Source organism: Capricornis sumatraensis, chromosome 9 (genome assembly GCF_032405125.1).
Source record: "Capricornis sumatraensis isolate serow.1 chromosome 9, serow.2, whole genome shotgun sequence".
In the NCBI taxonomy this organism is placed as follows: Eukaryota; Metazoa; Chordata; class Mammalia; order Artiodactyla; family Bovidae; genus Capricornis; species Capricornis sumatraensis.
In genome coordinates this window covers 100,443,919-100,467,143 of record NC_091077.1, presented here as the reverse complement: position 1 = coordinate 100,467,143, position 23,225 = coordinate 100,443,919, and the positions used below count along the sequence as shown (strand labels likewise).

The 23,225-nt window shown below is 36.2% G+C and overlaps 1 protein-coding gene across 1 annotated transcript in view; it reads left to right on the top strand.

The window, feature by feature from the left end:
• LOC138086407 (solute carrier organic anion transporter family member 4C1-like) overlaps nt 1-23,225 on the top strand; it is a 78,830-nt gene that overhangs the window by 48,805 nt on the left and 6,800 nt on the right. The window contains exons 3-9 of the mRNA XM_068981195.1: nt 515-697; nt 6,134-6,230; nt 7,964-8,085; nt 9,048-9,160; nt 12,045-12,189; nt 12,937-13,132; nt 19,394-19,547. Of these exons, the coding sequence (XP_068837296.1) occupies nt 515-697; nt 6,134-6,230; nt 7,964-8,085; nt 9,048-9,160; nt 12,045-12,189; nt 12,937-13,132; nt 19,394-19,547 (1,010 nt within the window). The remainder of the gene's footprint in view (nt 1-514; nt 698-6,133; nt 6,231-7,963; nt 8,086-9,047; nt 9,161-12,044; nt 12,190-12,936; nt 13,133-19,393; nt 19,548-23,225) is intronic.

Below are 23,225 nucleotides of genomic sequence, written 5' to 3'. Positions count from 1 at the left end.
TGTTGCTGCAAATGACATCACGTCCTTCTTTTCAATGGCTGAGTACTATGTCATTGCATATATGCACCACGTACTTTGATGCTGCCATGCTTTGAAGCTGCAATGTTTCATATGGGCATCCTAGGTGGCTCAGTGGTGCAGGATCGACTGCCAGTGCAGGAGATGCAGAAGACCCAAGATCTCTTCCTGGGTTGGGAAGATCCCCTGGAGGAAGAAATGGCAACCCACTCTAGTATTGCTGCCTGAAAACTCCCACAGGCAGAGGAGCCTGGCAGGCCAGTCCATGGGATTGCAAAGGAGTCAGACACACCTGAGCAATTGAGCATGCATCCAATGGTTCATGTATTTTCTTTAATAATATGTCTTTTAAATATCTTAATTATATTCTAAGTATTTTTTAAGTATAATAAAGTGAAGAAGGAAGGTTATGTTAGGCAAGTATAATTTCTGAAATTTAGAGTATTAGGTAACATTTTGATAAAGTCACAATCTTATTTTATTTTTTTCCCTAAAGATACTTGCTCAACAGCAAAGAATAAACGCAGCTGTAGCACTTCAAGTTCTCCACTTTTCTACTACTTGTATGTCTTTATTTTGGGACAACTGTTGCTGGGAACAGGGGGAACTCCTCTGTATACCTTGGGAACAGCCTTTATTGATGACTCTGTGCCCATCCACAAATCTTCTCTCTATATAGGTAAGTTTGCTGCTAATACAGATGTCTCAGTGCCATTTCATGTTATTGCTTATTGAATTTATAAGTAATGTACAACATACACTTTTTAAGAAGTTAGTTGTGATTTCATAAGTATTTACACTAGGTAAATGCAATATTACTTTTTTTTTTGTTTAACTATTTGCTGAAGTACCAGTTGAATGTGGTTGATTTTTATTGACATCCTCCTTTCTCTCCTATGCTGGGCATTTCAAGCCTTTCTTGAAGTGCCATCCAAGAAGTAGGTCGTCTGATTGCTGGAATGTTTCCCAGGCTAATTTACACAGGTGTGGGGGTAGAGTTTTGCTGTTCTGTGTGACTTACTTCATCCTACATGGAACTGACTAAAGTCAACAAAAGAAACCACACAGTGGTACTCAGAAACTTCTGTGGAGTTGTCCGTTTCAGATTAATGCCTTTTACATATGACTCAATATTTTCCCTGTGTGATCTAATTCTTGACAGCACAAATTTCTCTTAAATTCCATCCCTGGAGTTCCTGAAATGTAGAGCTGACTAAATCATGGATGGCCTACATCTAAGTTAATGTGTAATAAATTTGCATGTGAGTTTTTGCTTTATCGAGGCTTCCCTAGTGGCTCAGATGGTAAAGAATCTGCCTGCAGTGCAGGAGACCTGGATTCAATTCCTGGTCAGGAAGAGCCCCTGGAGAAGGGAATGACTCCTTATTCTCTTACTGGAATGACTCCAGTATTCTTGCCTGGAGAATTCCAGGGACAGAGGAGCCTGGTGGGCTACAGTCCATGGGGTCTCAAAGAGTCAGACACAACTGAGTGACTGACACTTTTCACTTTTCACTTTCACTTTACTAGTATACTCAAATGTAGGGGATTTTGTCCACTTGGACTGCTCAAAGAGAATACTATAGACTAGTTGGCTTACAAACAAGAGAAATTTATTTCTCACAGTCCTGGAGGTTGGCAAGTACAAGATCATGGTGTCCAGAGATTTAGTATCTGGTGAAGGTCCATTTCTTGATTCGTGGTCAGCTGCCTTTTAGCTGTGGCAGAGGGGACAAGTGAGCTCTTGGGCCTTCTTTTAAGGGCACTAATCCTGTTCTGAGGGCTTCACTCTTATGACCTAATCCCTTCCCAGAGGCCCCACCTCCAAATGCAACTGCACTGGGAATTGGGTTTCAACATATGAATTTTGGGGCGACATCAACTTTCAGTGTATAAAGAGACCTGTTGCCATAGTCGCTGGAAGTCACCTGTGTTCAGTGGAGCCCTGAATCTCTGATATAGAAACCACTACACTCCTACCTGTTTGCTTGCTTTGCTTTGGTCTTTGCACAAGATCTGATGCTCTCTCGCACATTCTGGCTGATCTGTACAACCCCATGTAACTAATTTAACAGTGCTTTTATTTCAGCTAGCTACCAGTGCTGCTTTTCAGTCTTTCAGTTCACAAATTTCCTCTCTGAGGTCCTCCTCTAATCAGTGCTTCTCATAAAACAACTTCAATCTTTATATTTTAGTAACACACAGAATACATAGTTTTTCAAAGACTGTTTAAGAATGGAAGGGTGGGGTGAAGGCCCAAGAGACCATCTCAGATTTTATATTCCCCGGGACTGACAGTTTTCAGGGCTACAGTTTATTACAGCAGAAGGATACAAAGGAGAATCAGCAAAGGGAAAAGGTGCCTGAGGTAAAGTACATACACAGCCACGCACAAGCTTCAAGCACCCACTTGCTCCTAGTGGAGGCACAGAGGCCAAAATTAATTCCTCCAGCCAGGAGTTGTAAGAGCATATGTGAAATGTATTCTACCAGCTAAGTTCATTAGAGATTCAATGCTCAAGGATTTTACTGGGAATCGACCGTATAGGAACCCTCTACCTTGCACATAGGAAAGTTCTAGACTCTCGGAAGGAATACAAGTGTTGGGAAAAACCACATTGTTTGTACAAACAGTTTCAGCACAATGATCCACCTTTATATGGGAATAGTGGCATCCCTCTGGACATTCAAGATCCCAGATGCAAACCAAGGGTCAGCCTCACAAGCATGGTCTTTCTAAAGATTACAGCCACAAAGCCCACTGCTGTAACTCTTCTCAGTACTGTAGGGATTCACTGAGTGGTAATTTTTGAGAGTAAAGGGAAAAAAAAAAAACAAAAGTGATAAAACTTGGAAACTCATTTTAATTGTTTTCAACGTCAGGTAACTGATTCTTTTCATTGGATAATTAAGTTTTGTTGAGTGAAATCCTTTAAGCTTTTTGTGTTTATACATTTCCCCATTTCCAAAATCTTCCCCCATTCTATCTTTGTTTTACAATAGTATCTGTTACTGATAGGATGCCTCCCTCTATGTGAAGCAGTTTTAGGCAGCAAGGCAAAAATGGGCAAAATGAAAACAGTCAAAATTTGGTACCTATTAGAATGATGGGAAAATTGTAGTCACACAGCATGTCTAACCTCACAGCCATCTCCATGTCATTCACTCGTTATGTCTTTGTCTTTAAATGCTTTTTGGGGTTTACAATTTTTGTTCTTTAATTAAACTTTTAAGTTCATTGAATCTTATTTTGTGTTAAAATCTTTCATCTTAATATGTACTTCTTGTTTACTCTACATTCTTATTTAGTGCCCTTTTTTCCTTTCTTTTTGATAATTTAATATTTATTATTTTATTTCTCCCCTCTATTAACTTCCTAGCTATATGCTCTTTTACTGTTCATCTACTAATTACCTTATATGCAAACTTGATTTTATGAAATTCTAATGTTAATTGATACTTTTATCACATTCCTGATCATCACATAATCTTAAAACCTTTGAACTTTACTCTTGTCCCAACATTTAGTTATTTCTGTGCCCTGTGATCCCTTCTATATTTAAGCTCCTGAAATAAGTGTTATTAATGATTTATTTGGGATTCCTAGGTGGCACCCTGCCAGTGCAGGAGACGTAAGAGATGTGGGTCCGATCCCTGCGTTGGGGAGACCCGCTTGAGGAGGGCCTGGCACCCTACTCCAGTATTCTTGCCGGGAGCATCCCATGGACAGAGGAGCCTGGCAGGTCATGGCCCATAGGGTCATGAAGATTCAGACACGAATTGAAGCGACTTAGCAACAGCAGCATCCGCAGTGCTTTATTAAAAAATCATTTTCCTTTAACTTGAAGAACAATCTTAAGTCAATAAGTTGAAATTATACTAATAATCATAGGAAAGGAGCAGAAGTGAACACAGTAGAATAGTGCTTTTAAAGTACTGAGTAATGGGCAGCTAGTCTTCTGTTTCCAGTGAAAATACTCCAGGGAAAAGAGTAAAAAAAAAATCATTTTCAGATGGAAAAATAAGAGAATTCAGCACAAGCAGACTGCTCCAGTGTATTAACTTCAGCTTTATTATCTCCTCTCCTATTCCACTTACATGTATGCTAGGCCTTTTTTTTTAAATGCATTCTTTGTCCTTTAATGTCCTTTCTATACTTTCTATCTTTATTTTTTTTCTCGCTTCCTGATAAATATTTACTGATTTAATAATATATTTTCCAGTTTCATAATACCCAGTTTAGTTCTAAGTAATCTACTGTGGATCCATTTCATGTTTGTTTTGACAGATCTATTCTCTAGTTCTAGAATTTTTTTGAGAATCACTCCACGTGTCTTTTAGTAACTTGCTAGTCTCTCTCATATGCAGGAACACTGCAGTGGGATGCCCTTTATCTAGTTTCAGGGATTGAGTTTATTTGAAGCTAAGCTGCACTTGTGCTGTGAACCAGTCTACCTCTAACTCGTCCTTGCTTTTAGAGTATAACCTCCTCGGGGCCAACTTAAAATGTAAGGCAGGGAAAGTTTACAAGATGTACTTTGAGCCGCATCGTTTGTATCCCTCCTTCCTAAAGCCTAGCAAGGGACAGTTTCCCCTTCCAGTGCCTCTTGTAGAATCAGCCAGTGTACTCAGCGGGGAAAAAAAATATCAGTCTCGATTTTTGTTAAACATCTCTCTTCTTCAGAATCTTAACACAGTGGTCCTTCACTATTTTTATCTCTTTGCCTTCAAGTGTATATTTAAAAATGATTGTTACAGTTTTTAGAAGTTTTTCTTAGTGGGCAATTTGGTTGGAAACACTAGTCTACCTAGTCCGTCTACCATTCTTATAAATGTATCAATCTAAACCCAATTGGATATAATTTATAAAAAAGATCTATCACTAAAGAGAATTTGGGAATCATCGATTTCCGTTTTAAATCGTGTATTTCTATCCATAAAGGTTTTGTGAGCATGAATCTTAGATATACTTAAAATTTTCTACTAACACATTTTTTACATTTAAATATATATATATCAGTCACTAAGTCGTGCCGAACTCTTTTGGTGACCCAATGGACTGTAGCCTGGCCAGGCTCCTCTATCCATGGGACTTCCTGGGAGAGAATCCTGGAGTGGGTTGCTATTTCCTTCTCCAGGGGATCCTTCCTACACAGGGACTGAACCCACATCTCCTGCGTTGGCATGCGGATTCTTTACCACTGAGCCACCAGGGAAGCCCATACATTAGGGTAGGACAGATAAATAAAAGTCTTATATGTTTTCAGATCATCTTGCATGACCTCTACTTTGGAGCCTTAATCTAGTACATAAATCATTTTTGCCACTGATGTATGCTTCACTTTGTGTTTGGTATATTTCTTTCCTTCCGTGTATGGGAATGAGAATTTCAGTAGTTAATAATCATTTCAGAAGGTGGTGCCATAAGAGGATATAATTTTTTGTATGAACAATTTTTTAATAAAGAGTAAAAAGTTGTGTATGGCAAAATTTTAAATATCAGAAAAACGAGGTCCATTTAATTCTGCTGCCAGTTAAAATGGGAGATTCACTAAGAGCAAGAGTTTACTGGTTTACTTTTAAGAAGCAGACTAATGACCAGATCCAGGTTTTAAATCAGCTGCCATAGTCCAAAATAAAGAATGCTTTTGGAATGTGTACAGCAGGCTACAGTCCATAGGGCTGCAAAGAGTCAGACAGGACTGAAGCAACTTAGCATGCATGTATGCACAGAAGATAAAAGGCTTCTCATTTCACCCTGCTTTCTTCCATGAGCATTGTAGACAGAAATTACCATCACTGTTCACAGAGGGTAATGGTAGATGAAGACTACCCCTGCTGTGAGTTCACATGACATAGCTTTCCATATATTTATAATTATTGGATTTGTTGCAGTCATTATTGTAGTCTAAAAAATTTTATATAGATTCATGTATTTGAAGCTCCTTGACAGTGGTACCACTCAAATGGCATTTTTTAGTTAAAAATGTGTAATTGTGATGTAATTTGAATCATTTTGTTTTTCTGTAATAAAATATTTGTCTTTCTTAACTTGTCAGACATTCAAAGCAAAATTGCACAGACGATCATGTTCAGTGTCTTTGCTTTTTTCTAGGAATTGGCTATGCCATGTCAATTTTAGGCCCTGCTGTTGGCTATGTGCTAGGAGGACAATTGCTAACCCTGTACATTGATGTTGATTCGAAACACAGGCAAGGCGATATCTATTTTTCTTTGATTTAGATTTATATTATTTTAATCATGTTAGTACCACAGGCAGAGCATTTTTATAGTATTTCTTCAGAATAACATGAGGGATTTTTCTGGAAAAAAAACTGAATGCACACAATTTTTATGTAGTATTTTGGCTGCATTGCTTCATGAATTAATGCCACATCATCGCTTGGTATAGTGTATTTATTCATAAATAAGGATGACTGATAGTTAGCTGGTCTTATTTTTCAAAATATACAACCAAGATGCTATGCATTGTTCAAAAATAATAATTTAATTAAAATTAGCTGTGCTTTCAGTGGATGTTGCTGTGGGTAGATAGCCTGAAAGAGTCTTAATAGTTTATGGTTCTCAGACAAAGTGCTGTAGTAGCTCTGATAATACCATAGGGATAATAGTTGTTCAGCTGTATCAATTGTGACACTGGAGGATAATAATAGATAATGTTTATTTATCCCATACTATGTTTCAGACAATATAGGTATTTTCGTGTATATAAGATATATAATATAGGTTTTGTGTATATTATATATATATATGTATATATATATATATATATATATATATAAAACTTTATTTTACATGCCATTTTATTTAATCCTCTCACTTATCTTATAAGGTAGTTGATATACAGAACTGGGTAAGTGGCCAAGGCATGAAATGAAGTAGGTCTTTTTGACTCTGAAACCCCCTTCTTATCCACTGAGTTACCTTCTCCTTTTCTTGAAAAGAGAAGTTAGTAACCTTTGATGAGGGCATGTTATCTCATTTTACTGTAACTACACAGTCCTTTGCATCACTGTGAACAATGAATAAGAAAACATAGTCACAGCGTATGATCTGTTCTTTAGCTATTAGTCCTAGGTTAATCTTCTTAGAGACAAAGTAAATCTTTTAGAGACCGTAGGTTAATAAAAACATTCAGAGGTTGTACTATGCAACGATACTGTTGTATGCAGTCCTAGGTTAATCTTTTAGAGACTATCTAAAAGGTCTGGAGAGGAAGTCCTGCAGTAGAGAGCTGGGTTTTCATTTTGGTGGGGTGAAATGAGTTATCGGAATAGTGTATTTTAGGGGAAAGCTTGTTGATATAAGAACGTGACAACCATTTTAAGAAACTGTTATGGCAACCCACTCCAGTATTCTTGCCTGGAAAATCCCATGGACGGAGGAGCCTGGTGGGGAGCCTGGTGGGCTACAGTCCATGGGGTTGCAGAGAGTCAGACACGACTGAGCAAGTGGCTTAACTTAATATTTATCACTTTAAGCAGAGTTTTTACATTCAAATGAATGCCACAATTGAAGCATAGTGTATTGGCTTTTAACAAAAATTGGTGATTTGCTGTGAGATGTATTTAGTATTCTATATATATGTTACATATTATAATATGTGAAGAAGAAAAAGTTAGCCAAGATTGAAGAATGTTCAGAAATTCTGTGTATGCCTTCAAATAGTTAACATACTTATATTTACTATTAAATAGCTAAAACTTTTATGCTGTATTTGTCATGTGAAATACTTGTAGGCCATTATTCTGAGACCATTTATGCCTGCTATCCATTGGGATTCTTCAAAATGGCTCCACTTGAAATTTTGAATAATATAGTTTATCTGTATATGCATTTGAATTATAAATTATGTAGTTATCAGGGCTGAGTTCTAATTAACAAGACAGAGTTGACGTCTGCCCCTTGTTTTTCTGTCACACAGCATTGATATCACTGAGGATGACCCTCGATGGCTGGGGGCATGGTGGATTGGATTTCTTATATCTTGGCTGCTTGCTTGGTCTTTGATAATACCTTTTTCTTGCTTTCCAAAACATCTACCAGGTAAAAATGTCTTCTTTAAAACCAAAGTTTTATTCCAACTCTAGGCCAAGTGGTGCTTCCTAAATGATTGATAAGAACCCTGGAAATTAGTAAGAACTCTGGAAAATTCAATGTTTTTTTTTTTTTACTTAGAATCTCAGTTGTCTGCTTATGCAGACTTTTGAATATGCCTCTATTTTAGGAGATATTGGGTAACAATCTTAATATTCATGGCTTTTGTTGGTTTTTCATTAATACCTAATAAAACTGTACATATTCACCTTTTTATTAAATACTTGCTAAATTTGTAACTTATGTGTCATCAGAATCTTGTTTTATGTTTATTCAAGATATAATATCTTTTAAACTATTAGTCTATATTTAGTTGGTAACTTCAGGACCCAATCTACGTTAAATTATTGATGTTAGTTATTGGTTAATGATAATGCAAGTACTTTTTTTTTCAGTTGTCACCAAAGTCATGCTGTAGTATACTTATTTTCCACTAAATTTCAATACTAAAAATTTGTACAAAAATAAAAGATTAATGGAAAAAATATACATTTCTTTCTCTGTGAGATTTTGCTTCTTTATAATTGTGTGGTTCATACACGTATCTATAGAAGTATTTTTCTCTAAGCTGAAGACATTTCATTGTTTCTATTGTTATATGTACAAGAATAGATGATTAACTTTTGGAAACAGGCAAAAGAAAAGTAGGAAGTGTAGCAGTAGATTCCATTGAATCAGAGGCCATTCAGCTTCTGATTCCACATAGTGACTTTTCTCAACTTTATTCACAGTACTGTTATTAAAAATTAAAGGACATGATAATGGTTACTAAATATTATTTCATCTAGAAAGTATGTTAGAATTAGAGTAAAAGAAAAAAGCTTTTAACTCATTTTGTTTAATGTGGAAATGATGAGTCAGAATCATTTGAAAGCAAGAAGACAGAGTGAGTATATTTACTACTTTTTTAGGTACAGCAAAAATTCAAGAAGGGAAAGTTTCCCAAACTCATCAGAGTGATTCCTTACAAGCTACAGATGGTAATTTTGGACAAAGTTTTAAAGATTTTCCAGCTGCTCTAAAGGTACAGTGTGTACATACACACGCATACAAACACACATACTCCACACACAAATACATATGTATATATATATCAATATCAGTATCAGTTCAGTCACTCAGTCATGTCCGACTCTCTGCAACCCCATGAACCGCAGCACTCCAGGCCTCCCTGTCCATCACCAACTCCTGGAGTTTACCCAGACCCACGTCCATTGACTTGGTGATGCCATCCAACCATCTCATCCTCTGTTATCCCCTTCTCCTCCTGCCTTCAATCTTTCCCAGCATCAGGGTCTTTTCAGATGAGTCAGCTCTTCACATCTGGTGGCCAAAGTATTGGAGTTTCAGCTTTAACATCAGTCCTTCCAATGAACACCCAGGACTGATCTCCTTTAGGATGGACTGGTTGGATCTCCTTGCAGTCCAAGGGACTCTCAAGAGTCTTCTCCATCACCACAGTTCAAAAGCATGAATTCTGTGGTGCTCAGCTTTCTTCATAGTCCAATTCTCACGTCCATATATGACTACTGGAAGAACCATAGCCTTGACTAGACAGACCTTTGTTGACAAAGTAATGTCTCTGCTTTTTAATACACTGCCTAGGTTGGTCATAACTTTCCTTCCAAGGAGTAAGCGTCTTTTAATTTCATGGCCGCAGTCACCACCTGCAGTGATTTTGGAGCCCAGACAAATAAAATCAGCCACTGTTTCCACTGTTTCCCCATCTATTTGCCATGAAGTGATGGGACCGGATGCCATGATCTTCATTTTCTGAATGTTGAGCTTTAAGCCAACTTTTTCACTCTCCTCTTTTACTTTCATCAAGAGGCTTTTTAGTTCTTCACTTTCTGCCATAAGGGTGGTGTCATCTGCATATCTGAGGTTATTGATAAAAATGTAAAACAAATAATGTTAATAAACAGTATACCCATACACAGAAGTATTATCACAAAGCATTCTTGCTTGCTTATTTACTATAGTTCTAGCTCTTATACAGACTTCTCCAGATTTAATTGTATTGTGCTTTGAGTAAATGAAAAGTATTTCTCAGTAGAATGGTTAGAAGAACGTGAGTTATCTTATTGGCAATATCAATATTCAGTAGTTATCCCATGCCATTTCTCTTATGTGATGGGTGGATCAATTACCAATGAATTGTAACTATGTTTTTGAGAATGCCAAACCAGTATTTTTCCTTTGTGGAAAAAGTGGCAGTTAGAGGTTACTTCTTTTGAATTTGAGGTTAAAGAAACAATAATGTTATGGTCTATTTTATTAAACTTGGCAGAGTATTCTGTTTAGCATCATAAAAGTTTTGTACATAAGGGAGTTTATAATTTTACCTTTTCAAGATTTGAACTTAATTGCTGCTGCTGCTGCTAAGTCGCTTCAGTTGTGTCCGACTCTGTGCGACCCCGTAGATGGCAGCTCACCAGGCTCCCCCACCCCTGGGATGAGCTTATTTACTTTTCATTATTTTTTTTCCTCCTCAAATGAAAGCCTTAAAATATTTTTACATCATCCATCCTACCTTTTAACTCTCCTTCCTCCTCTCCCATATAGGCACATTCTTGTGTTTTGCTGTGGTTGTTTATAATTTTAAATTCCAACTTTTTATAGTAGTTTCATTTTATTTCATATGTTTCTGTTTAAATTTATTTTTATAAATTCTCACATGTATTGCCATCAAGACTCACTACTCACCAATGCTTTTTTTAATCCTTATGTTCTCATTCTTGAATATCTCAATTCTGATCAAATCTCTATAGATACAGCATTTTATCACTGTCTTCTCAGATAGGATGCCATCTAAGTATCCTTGAATGTCAGAATGATATTTCTAACTGGATGAATACTTTCAGATCATACTTCTTTAATTTTCATTGTCTGTAGATAGTGTTTGGCTCCTTTCGAGTTAAATATGTTGAAGTTGAGAAGTCTCAAGTTAATGTGATTCTTAGCTATCCTTTCCATCTGCCAATTTTTGAATTTCTCTTTGATTTCAGGAACTTTACTAGGTCCTATGAGTCTATCATTTTTCATTAATGCTTACTAGGAGTCCATTATCTTTTTCAATCTGAGAGCTTAAATATTTTCTAGTCATTATTCTAAAAAACTATTTCATTTCTTCATTCAGGTGTTTTTTTCCTTTTGTCATTATTGTTATTTTTATGTTGCATCATCTGGCTCTGACTTCTGAATCTTTTGTGTTACCTTTTTGTGCCTCCTCTGTGTGTGTGTGTGTTGTTTAGTTATGGATTTTTTTTGCATTGAATATTCCAGAACTATACTTTATAGTTTTTCACTTTATGGTTACATATGGTGAAATAAGTGAATCTCTCTACTCTCCTCTGGTAGATTAATAGATTCTGAGAACACCAGCAATATAGACCCTTGTTTAAAATTGCTTAACTCTATACCCAGCTAAGGTTCTTAACTAATGATTGCTTCACTTGTGGAGCAAAACTACAAGTATGGTACTTAGGAACCACTCTCATCTCTGCTTATAGTCAATTCTTCATTTATTGAATATAGGAATAGAGCACAATAAAAAAATTGAGTAAGAGGTAGATTTATTATATGGAGATTTATAGTAAGACTGGGGAAGGGAACTTTCCAAACCAGCTTTCACCTCCTTTCCCTAGTCCCTTGCTTGTGATCAGGGCACGTTCACCCTACTGATTAATTATCTATCAATTTCCTAGGTGCTCTATGTATAATTTTTATCAACATTTTATGTAGAAGGCTATCAATAGTCAATATTTATTTTTGTGCTAACGGAAATGCTGAAATTTTAGAAAAATTTATTTAAAATGTGCTATTTCATCAGGGAACTTACCATTCTAGTGCTACGTTTTACAGTATAATCATAGTTATTCATTTGGTGAACTGTATTTTTTCTTTAGAATTTGATGAGGAATACTGTCTTTATGTGTTTAGTTCTATCAACTTGTTCAGAAGCCTTAATTACTACTGGATTTGCTACCTTTTTACCTAAATTTATAGAAAATCAGTTTGGATTGTCTTCTAGCTCGGCAGCTACTCTTGCAGGTAAAACATTTTCTTTTGTTGTAGCTTTATCTAATAATTTTATTTTACCACATTAGATGTTTATTGAATTTTATGTGTGTAAAATTTTGGGTGCTCCTGCTGCTTAGTTGCTTCAGTCGTGTCTGACTCTGTGCGACCCTATGGGCTATAGGCCTCCAGACTCCTCTGTCCATGGAATTCTCCAGGCAGGAAGACTGGGGTGGGTTGCCATGTCTTCTCCAGAGGATCTTCCCAGCACAGGGATTGAACCCTGGTCTCCTGCATTGCAGGCAGATTCTTTACCACTGAGCCACCAGGGAAGTGAAAAATTTTGGATAGCCACTTGTTGAAGTTTATACTGATTTTGATATGTTTCCGATTTTCTGATATGAGACAATTTGTTGTATGAATTTGAGAGCTACAAAGTCTATATACATGTTGATCTTAATATTCAAAGCATTAATTTTATTAACTTTCATTTTAATATGACTATTAACTCATTTATGCATATTATTTCTAAATCACATGAATGTTTCATATGTTAGAACCAGAGTAGTACTTGTTTTTGATGTTTTCTAATTTTTGGTATGAGGGAAGTAGAAGGTGCCATTTTCAAAATGTTATAAATTTTATTAAAAATTATATAAAAATTGACTGACTAACACACACACATATAAAAATTATAGTTTTAAAATGATATAATTATTGGTATAAATTACTGAGTATACTTGTATGTTTTCTCACTGTCTGTATCTTTTTTCTCATTAGGGACTGTTTTAATTCCTGGAGCTGCTCTTGGTCAGATTTTAGGTGGCATTCTTGTTTCGAAATTCAAAATGACGTGTAAAAACATAATGAAGTTTGCTTTGCTCACATCTGTAATTTCACTTGTACTGACTTTTGTGTTTGCTTATGCCAACTGTGAAAATGAGCCATTTGCGGGTGTGTCTGAATCATATAATGGGTAAATATATTTCATTGCTTTTTGATGTTAATATCAGAGTAATAAACCGTGTGTGTATTTCTAAGTGTATGCTTTCTTAAAGAAAATGATGAATAATTGGCTTTAAAAAAAATTGAAAGACTGCTTTTACTATGTAAGAATATGTAGTTTTTCTATTTAGTTTCAGCAATTGATATCATATTAAAAGTTGGATATTTTCAGGAAGAATTTGAGGAACAACTGTTCTGTACTGAGTACTATGTTCAAGGATACAAAGATCAATATTACAGAATCTTTGTCCATAATGGATTCAGCATCCTAGGGAGAATTTCATGTTATATGTTCCTGTTGATTTAAATTTTGAAACTCCTTACGATGAAATTCTTTCCTTAGGTAGATTGAACATAGAGCAGGAGAGAAATTAAAACGAAGCTAGAACTAGGTGATGGTAATCATTGTATTTACTTTAGAAGTTTGTTTGTTTTAAAGAAATAAGTTCTCATTTTTCTGACCTATAAACATGTTTCTGCCTTTAACTGGTTTGACTATTTTATCTTTCTTTGCCTGGTTTATTCTGCTTTAAAATCCTAAGCCATAAGTAGAGGATCAGGGCATTGTTCAGCAGAGTGTTTTACAGCCCACAGTACTGCTTTAATTGTTTGAATATATGTATTTGAGACTGTTGAAGGGGATGGTGCACCAGGTCAGGGACTCTATAATTCTGTATTAATATAGATTCAGATAACATAAATATAGAGAAAAGTTTGTCAATAACATTTATCATGATTTGTAGCTACTATTTATGTCTGTCATTCTATTAATGAAAAATGGCAAATCTTCTAAAGCAGTGTTTGGTTCAGCTTTATTACCATTATTCAGCATTTATTGACTGCTTCCTCTGGTAGACTTTTACAGCAAAATTCCTACTCTAAAGGATTTTCCTGGGTAGCTGCATAGATTGGGAGACAGAACAGTGAATGAAAAGTGTGTTAGGTGTTGAGAGATATAAAGGGCTATGGAATTCAAAAGAGAGCTTTTCAGTTTCTTTAATTTAGATTTAGGTAAGGCTTCATGGCACAATAGAGGAATAGGGCTAATATATCCTCTTAAGTATACAAAAAGTTAGAGAGAGAAAGATTTGGAGAGAGGGAATGCAGAGGAATATGTTAAGCCAAAGCATAAATGCTAGAAAGTGAAGTCTAGGTTCAGGCACCGGTTTGAATGGGACTTAGGTCATGTGTCTGGACATAAGAGGGAAATACCTGGAAAGGTTGAAAGGTAGATAGAGGGTAATTGACACCCATAAACTTCACCCAGAGGTGCTCCAAGAAACCACAGTTTTTTGTATGTTCCTTTTAGAAGTACAGAAATTTACTACTCTATCACCTTGGCAAACAAATGATGTGGATGTGAGTCCATCTGGTTTTTTCTACCTTAAACAAGAGTCACTACCCAATGAGTTATCCTTAGCTTACTCAGAAGGGAGGGCAAGTGAGGTGGTATCAGTTTGAGGTGTCTGTGGGGACTGGTCATGGAGAGATATCAAGATCTGGGACATAGAGATTGTGGTTAATTACATACACATTCTTAGTGATGAAAAGACTAAAAGTGAGTATACACACACACACACACACACACACACACACACACACGTGTGTGTGTGTATGTGTGCTCAGTCATGTCTGACTCTTTGTGATCCCAGGGATGGTAGCCCACCAGGCTCCTCTGTCCATGGAATTTTCCAGGCAAGAGTACTGAAGTGGGTTTTCATTTCCTACTCCAGGAGATCTTCCCAACCCAGGGATAGAACCCATTTCTCTTGCATCTCCTGCATTGGCAGGTGGGTTCTTTACCACTGAGCCATCTGGGAAAACCCATACATACATACACACATACATTCATATGCATGGGATGTGTGTTGTGTGTGTAGATTGTACTAATATAGAGATAAAGCCAAGCCACAACAGAGGTGTGACATCATCAGATCATTTTTCTCTGTGGCCCTACATTCTTAATTTACCTCTGTACCCTGCATATTAAAGTGTCCATATCGTGGACTGCTGCTGCTGCTGCTGCTAAGTCGCGTCAGTCGTGTCCGACTCTGTGCGACCCCATAGATGGCAGCCCAACAGGCTCCTCTGTCCCTGGGATTCTCCAGGCAAGAATACTGGAGTGGGTTGCCATTTCCTTCTCCAATGCATGAAAGTGAAAAGTGAAAGTGAAGTCGCTCAGTCGTGTCCGACTCTTCGAGACCCCATGGACTACAGTCCACCAGGCTCCTCCATCCATGGGATTTTCCAGGCAAAAGTACTGGAGTGGATTGCCATTGCCTTCTCCGATATCGTGGACAGTTTAGTCATAATAACCTTATGCAAGAAACTCACTCATAAGAAAAAGTATATGGATAAAACAGACTTGGAAGCTCAAGAAATACCTCCTTAGTGAGTGGGAGAAAGAGAGGTAGTCAAGATGGCAGGATTTCTAGTAGAGTGATGCCAAGAATCTTCATCCTTTGCTCTGTAACCATAGACGATTAGAAAGCTTTTATAACTCTGAATTAATGAATTAGGCTTATTGTTAGGTTCATTCAAAGTGCTATATAACAGTATATCCAAAGTTTAAGATCAGTAATACTGATCATTTCAGGGGATATTTGTAATATTTATAATATTTCAAATAAATGTGTTATTAAATGTTTGATATGAGCACAACACTGGGCTTCCCAGGTGAGGCAGTGATAAAGAATCTGCCTGCCAATGCAGGAGACACAGGAGACGCAGGTTTGATCCCTGGGTCAGGAAGATCCCCTGGAGGAGGAAAGGGAAACCCACCGTAGTTTTCTTGCTTGGAAAATTCCATGGACAGAGGAGTCTGGTGGGCTGCAGTTCTTGGGATCTCAAAGAGTCAGACACGACTGAGTACACACACACATGAGTACAACACTAAATTCACTTGAAAGGAGATTGTCAAAGAATATTTCCAGAACTCTAGTAGTTATTAAAATTTGCCATTGTCCTGTATCATCTTGGTAATCTATCTGTAAGATCTTTGGGTCTGTTTTGGTAATCAGTATTGGTTATGGTGATTTGCATTTTACTTTATACTTAGTAAGTACACACAATATTTTTTCCCTTTATAGCCTAAAGCTGTAATTTCATTGCTTATCTGAAACAGCACCTTAAAGTGGCATATCCATCAAGGAGTTGCAATAGATTTAGGGAAATCTTTGCTTTTTATAGAAGCATATTTTTAGAATAATAGTTTGGATTCAAATAAAACATTAATGATTAAATTCAGCTATTTGGATTAAACATGTTTCATATCTACATATGTATATATATAAACACAGTTATGTGCATTTTTAAAATACTTAAAATATATTTTGTGTATATTTAATATTAAAAATTTTAAAATATTCAATTTTTTAAAATAAAATATTTTACATATTTTAAAAATTTAAAAAATCCATAAACTTAACAAACATTGGCTATTTTCCTGATAATAGTCCCCACTTCACTTCATGAAATAAATGTTTACAAATATATAGGCTACAGTGACTAATCCTTGATAATAAGGAATATATTCTATATTTCTTTGTTTCTATGGTAGTTTACATGACTGTCTTAAACTTTGATGTTCTTAGTAATCATTTATCAATAATATGGGAATTATAAGAATATTTTAATTTAAAAGTTACTGTGTAGAGACTATTTCTAGAGTTGCAGGGATAGTTTTTCTGTCACCTTATTTCTACATATATATTATGAACTAGATGAGAGCAGAGATTGTAATGCTTGATTTCATGAATGGAATCATGCTTGATAAAGAAATTTAGCAGCAGCTGGTAGAACAGATTTGAAGGAGAGGCTCCAAGCAGCAGACGAATTGCCTAAAATTGACTCTTTGATCACCCTTTCCTTCAGATTCCCCACTGGTGATCTTCCTGTTTATGTCCTTCTTGTTAATCTATTTCCTGTATGGACTTCTTGTTTTCCACCTGCTCTTTAAGTGTCACCTTTCTGCAATATAGCAGTTACTCTCTGCTAATAGTTCGATAAATCACTCATTTATGCTTTTCATCCCCAGTGCAAGAAACTTTGCTTCATGATGGCAGGAAACTTTATTCCCCCCTGACTTCCATTCTTTTTCCTTCCTTCCTTTCTCTCTTTCTCTATCTTTATTTCTATCTCTTTATTTATTTTGGATCTGTGTCCACTACTTCAAGGCTGCACATAATTGGAGCTCATTATGTATTCATGAAATACATGAACCCCCAGGACCTCTCTGTACTCTTCCCACTCTTTACATGGTTGATCTTATCATTCTCGTAGTTTCAGCTACATCCATATGCAAATGGATATTAAGATACCTGGCTCCAGACCAAATTTCTTCACCGAATTTGGGACTCTTAATCTCAATATGCATTTATAAAGCCACACCCATCATCTCTTCCCCAAAACTAGTTCTTTTCTGCCAAAATGCCAGGTTAGACACTAGGAGTCATTCTTAACTCTTCCATTCGGTTCCTATCTCCAGTCAGCCAAACACCGAATATTACTGATTCTACATCCAAAATATTTCTCAAATCTGTTTTCTTTCCTCAGTATTCTATTTCAGTTCTACTACACATTGTCATAACTTATTGCCTGGGGTATTGTAACTGGGAACTTTGTGTAACTCCTAGGGTTATCTCTTTAAAATGTACTTTTAACAGTGTCATTTTTCAGTCTAAACTACTTGATTACCTTTTCAAAGTAAGTTAAAGCCCTTTGTTTTCAACAAGGCTCATGAGGCACTCAATAATCTGATCCATGACTATATTCCGACTAGATTTCCTGTTACTCTCTGCCTTAGACATCATTCATATTTCTCCATATAGAATGTAGAATGCTGTTTCCCATCCTTATGCCTTTTATCAGCTTCTCTGAAGTACCTTTCGCCTTCCCCATTTACCCAGCTAACTGACTCACTGTTTAAGACTCGAGTAGCAGCCCTTCAACCCTCTTACCTAAACTGTGGCTTGTTTTAAGCATCCTTCCTCAGCGCAGGTATCTAAAATGCATGTTGTTGACATCTATAACCACAGTCTATAACCATCTTATTGTATACATTTGGTCCATCTCTTCTCCTGAACTGTGAAATCTTTGAGGATGACAACCACCTTATCAGCTCTGTAGTCCCAGTTCCTAGGATAGCAGCTTGCACTTGCTCAATATATGTTCGTTAAATGAATAAATAGATAAGGGATTGGAGAAAGACCTTTGTCTATGCATGTGTGCTCAGTCATGTCCAGCTCTTAGCAACCCCACAGATTGTAGCCCACCAGGCTCCTCTGTCCGTGGAATTTTCCAGGCAAAAATACCAGATTGGGTTGCCATTTCCTTCTCCAGGGGATCTTCCCAACCCAGGGATCAAACCTGCGGTTTCTTATGTCTCCTGCACTGCAGATGGATTCTTTACCACTGCCCCGCATGGGAAGCCCAGCTTTGCCGAGGGTAACCCTTTATATCTTAAAAGAGGCTGCCTCCTATTAAGAGGCAGGATGGAATAACAGTGAACCTGGGAACCAGGAATATTAGATGGCAGAGAAAGTTAAGTCAATTAATTTCTCTAGGCCTCAGTTTTCCCATTGATAAAGTGAGTATGCTCAACATTATAACTGTATTCATCCTTCCAGGTTTAACATTTTACCCGTTCCCTAGAGAAATACCCTGGAGAAGGAAATGGCAACCCACTCCCGTATTCTTGCCTGGAAAATCCCATGGACAGAGGAGTGTGACAGGCTACAGTCAATGGGGTCACGCAGAGTCAGACACGACTGAGCAACTTCATTGTCTTTCATGTTAGGGAAATACAGTAGTGTCTGGAGCCATTTTGGTTGTCATAGCTACGGGGATGCTACTGACATCCACTGGGTAGAGGTCAGGGGTGCTGCTGAACATCTTACAATCCCCAGAACCAGCCCTCCTCAATCCCCACCAAAAAAAAAAAATGTATTATCTGGTACCAAATGAGAAGCCGCTTTGCTTACTCTGCCTATGTTTTTTAAAACATTGACAGACATTCTATTATATAGCTGTTGTTTCTACTTCCCATCTCTTCCACGAGAAGTTAAGCTCTATGTGAAAAGGCAGACATTTTGTTTATTTGTTTGCTAATTAAATAAGCATTAAGTGAATGAATAAATGACTGAATGGCAGGATACAGCAATGCTTGCTTCTGATCTGTTCATTGAAAGTTATAACGTAGATAATTTATCCATCTTTTATTTCATGCTGACAGGACAGGAGAACTGGGGAACTTGACCGCGCCTTGTAATGCTGACTGTAACTGCCTGCGATCGTATTATTATCCCGTCTGTGGAGGAAATGGAGTCCAGTATTTTTCTCCCTGCTATGCAGGTTGTGCACAGTCTGTTTCCAAAAGACAGCCGAAGGTAACTTGTGTTTGCTCCGTTACTCCCGTGTGCGGCAGTATGTTTGTGTTTCTGGATGCCCTCCTGTCTTCCTCTAGTGGAGCTATGCTACGACCAGTCCCTTCTCCCTGGCCTACCTCCTCCATTCAGAAGCCAGGCATGAAGTTTCAGTCGGGCGAAATGAGTCAGCTCTAGAGCTCTGCGGCACAGCACTGTACCCACAGTCAACAATGATGCATGATGCACTTAGAATTCATTGCTGTTCTTGCCTTGATTTTTAAAAAAGGCCCCAACCACTCCCACGTTTTATGCCTCAGATTCAATTACCGTCATGGCAGTTCTTCACATATATCTTTAAACATCACTTCCGAAATATTATTTACCTTTTTACATTGTTTTTTTTTTTTAACTATACTGTATGTCCCTTGAAGTCAGGAAACTTCTCGTATTCTTACTAAGTACGTTGTATATAATAAAAACTTAGTAAATATTTGTTTTTAATTGATAAACGATGGACACATTAAAAAATATACAAATGACTAACCCATTCTCAAGTGCAAAGTTACTTTTAGTAGTGGATTAGAATGCATATTAACTTACCTGAATATGATTTATTTTAAATTCAATTAAATAGTTTTAAAAAATTCCATAGAATTTTGTTATTCTACATCTACAATCTAAAAATTTTATCTTCATTAAATTTAAAAGCCTTGGGAAAAATAATATTCACATTACTAGTATTACATAATAGGTTATGTTATATATTAACAGATAATGTGATAACTTTGAAAAGATATGAGGGAAATATATAATACAAAAGACTACAATGAATAAGATACGTAAGAATTATATGACAAAACAGCACAGTCTTGGTTATTTGAAATATGGATTAGTGATATGGCATTCTTTTTTTTCCTATATGAAGATAAGTTTAAGATCACAAAATTACTTCATATTTCTTTTAAATATAAATTTATTTATTTTAATTGGAGGTTACGATACAATAGACCAGTTAGACCTAATTGATATCTATAGGACATTTCACCCCAAAACAATGATTCATATTTCTTTTAGCACTAACATGGATATCTGTGTGTGTGTGGTTATACATATTTATATGTTCATATATACACACACATAAATATGTCTGTGCATATGTGTACATATCTAATGATTTTGTGTGTGATAAATACGTTGAGCATTTATCTCAGGAGAGATGTAGGATTTCATTTTTCTGCTGGGAGTAAACTAGAATGTGAGAAAGAATATACATTTTTTTTTCATATTATCTAGCTTCAGTTCAGTTCAGTCGCTCGGTCGTGTCTGACTCTGCAACCCCATGAACTGCAGCACGCCAGGCTTTCCTGTCCATCACCAACTCCTGGAGCTTACTAGATTTAAAAATAGTTTAAATTTTGCTTACTAGATTTAAAAATAGTTGTCTAAGAATATTGAAAATATGGCAGGAAAAATGTGATAAATCATAGCAGATTTCATAGACTTCATTGACATGTGCAGTTTTAATCCTTGGAATAAAACTAATTAATTAGATCACTACCATAAAGTTCCTATAAAAACTTAGGAAGGACATCAGGAAGATTTTTAAAGTCCCAAAACTGAGGGTTATCATACCTTCAAATCTGTGGACATCTGGGGAGGCTTTAGTTTCAAAACAGGTTGAAAAATTTAGGTATTTGTGTCAGTTATAAAGAATCAAATTCCACAAGTGAGCATGGTACATATCATAGATTCAGAACTATCTAGAAGGTAAACTGTTCCTTTGAGAAGCAGATAAGTAGGTAGCTTTTTCCTGTATATTAAAATAATCAAAAAATTTCCATAAGTGCTACTGATTAACTTCAATTAGAAGATTATGACAAAGAATTAAATTGTTGGAAGGGTTTTATCCACATATCAAAATGTATAGACACAAATAACATCCTGCACAAGGAAACCAAAATAAATGAATAAATAAATAAGTAAATAAATAAAAAATTATAATACCCAGAGCGCACCTGAAATGGTATTGGTCATTTTGACATGGTTAATTCAATATTTGTATTTGTCAGCAAATATTGTCATTACCGTTTTAAACAGTAAATTGTCTTCTAGGGATTGTTTTAGAAAAACAAGTTAGTTTGACTTCCAAATTTTCTATTTTCCAAAAAATCCAGTTCGTCCTGGTTTTTTTATGCCCAGATAATCCATGTAACAACTCATTTTTTTCACTGGATTTTTTAAATGAAATATTTTAGATAGGCAAAAATGCATTGATAATAATGTAATAAAGAACTGTACACGTTTGTTCACAGAAATAGAATATATTTCGTACCAGTGGTCTAAATGACAGAAACAGATGTTAACTAACAGCTAGCTAGTAATAGGCAACTGTATATTTTTTTATGTAAGGGAGTTGTAAAAATTCATTAGGATAGAAAATACTGTTTTCAGTTTTTCTTCTTAATATTTCTAAAGGCTCCATTATTTCATTATTTGGTATATCTGGTTGCTGAGTCCATAACAGTCATTTTAGGAATGCCACCTCCACATCTGGGTTTCCTGAATCAGTCCCAGGGGTTTCTGGCCTTCGGGGCAATAGAAGCGCGGATTCACCTTGACTTCTCTAGCTCTGCTCTGACTTTACTGTGGCCTTAAACATAGCAAAAGATTTATAGTGAGGATAAAGTTGAGATGTAAAAAGCCTTTGCAAAATGATTGTGCCTCACTTTTCATACACCTGAATTATTTTCCTACAAAAGCAATACTTGTGATTTTTAAAACATTTTACTTTCCAACATATCATGCTATTATAGTATACATGTATATATACGTGTATATGTGTATACATATATTAAATAGTTAATTTTTTATATGTAAAATAGCCTTTAGGATAATGTAATAACTTCCGTTTTTTGTTTATGGTAAATATGTCACCTTAAGAGGGATACAATTTGCTTTTTTCAGAAAATTACAGTAAAAAGTTCAGTTGAAAGCAGTATTTTTTTTCCCAAACTCTTGTGATGTATTATTTAATTTTACTGTGGCAGTGGTTAAAATTATATTGTGTTCATTCTTTCAAGCTAGCATAGACAGTGAGATTGTCACAATGCATGCTTTTCTTTGTGTCATAGTAATGGAAAAGAAGAAAATTAGCAGGAAAACTGTTTGAGCAATTGAATAGTTCTATTGAAAGTAGTCTAGAATGTGTCTGTGTGTGAACACTCCATTGTGTCTGACTCTTTGTGACCCCATGGACTGTAGCCCACCAGGCTTCTCTGTCCATGGGATTCTCCAGGGAAGGATACTGGGGTGGGTTGCCATTCCCTCTCCAGAGGATCTTCCCGACCCAGGGATTGAATCTGGGTTTCCAGCATTGCAGGCAGATTCTTTACCATCTGAGTCACCAGGGAAGCCCCCTAGATCATCTAATAGTTATATTCTTGTCAATTTGTCTTATAAGACATGAATCAACACCAGATTACAAATTAAAATCATAGACACAAAAGTCAAATGCAGAGTATTCTACTTTGTAAGTATGGTCCCTTGTTTTCACTTGCTTAATTTCTTAAGGGCGATTACTGTTTCTCATCACTGTTTGTTTTTGGATTAAGATTGTATAAGAGTGTTTGCCATATCTAGAAATCACTTAATTTGCAATGATAAAATATGTTTTCAAGATAAGCACTTTCCATATGTTTA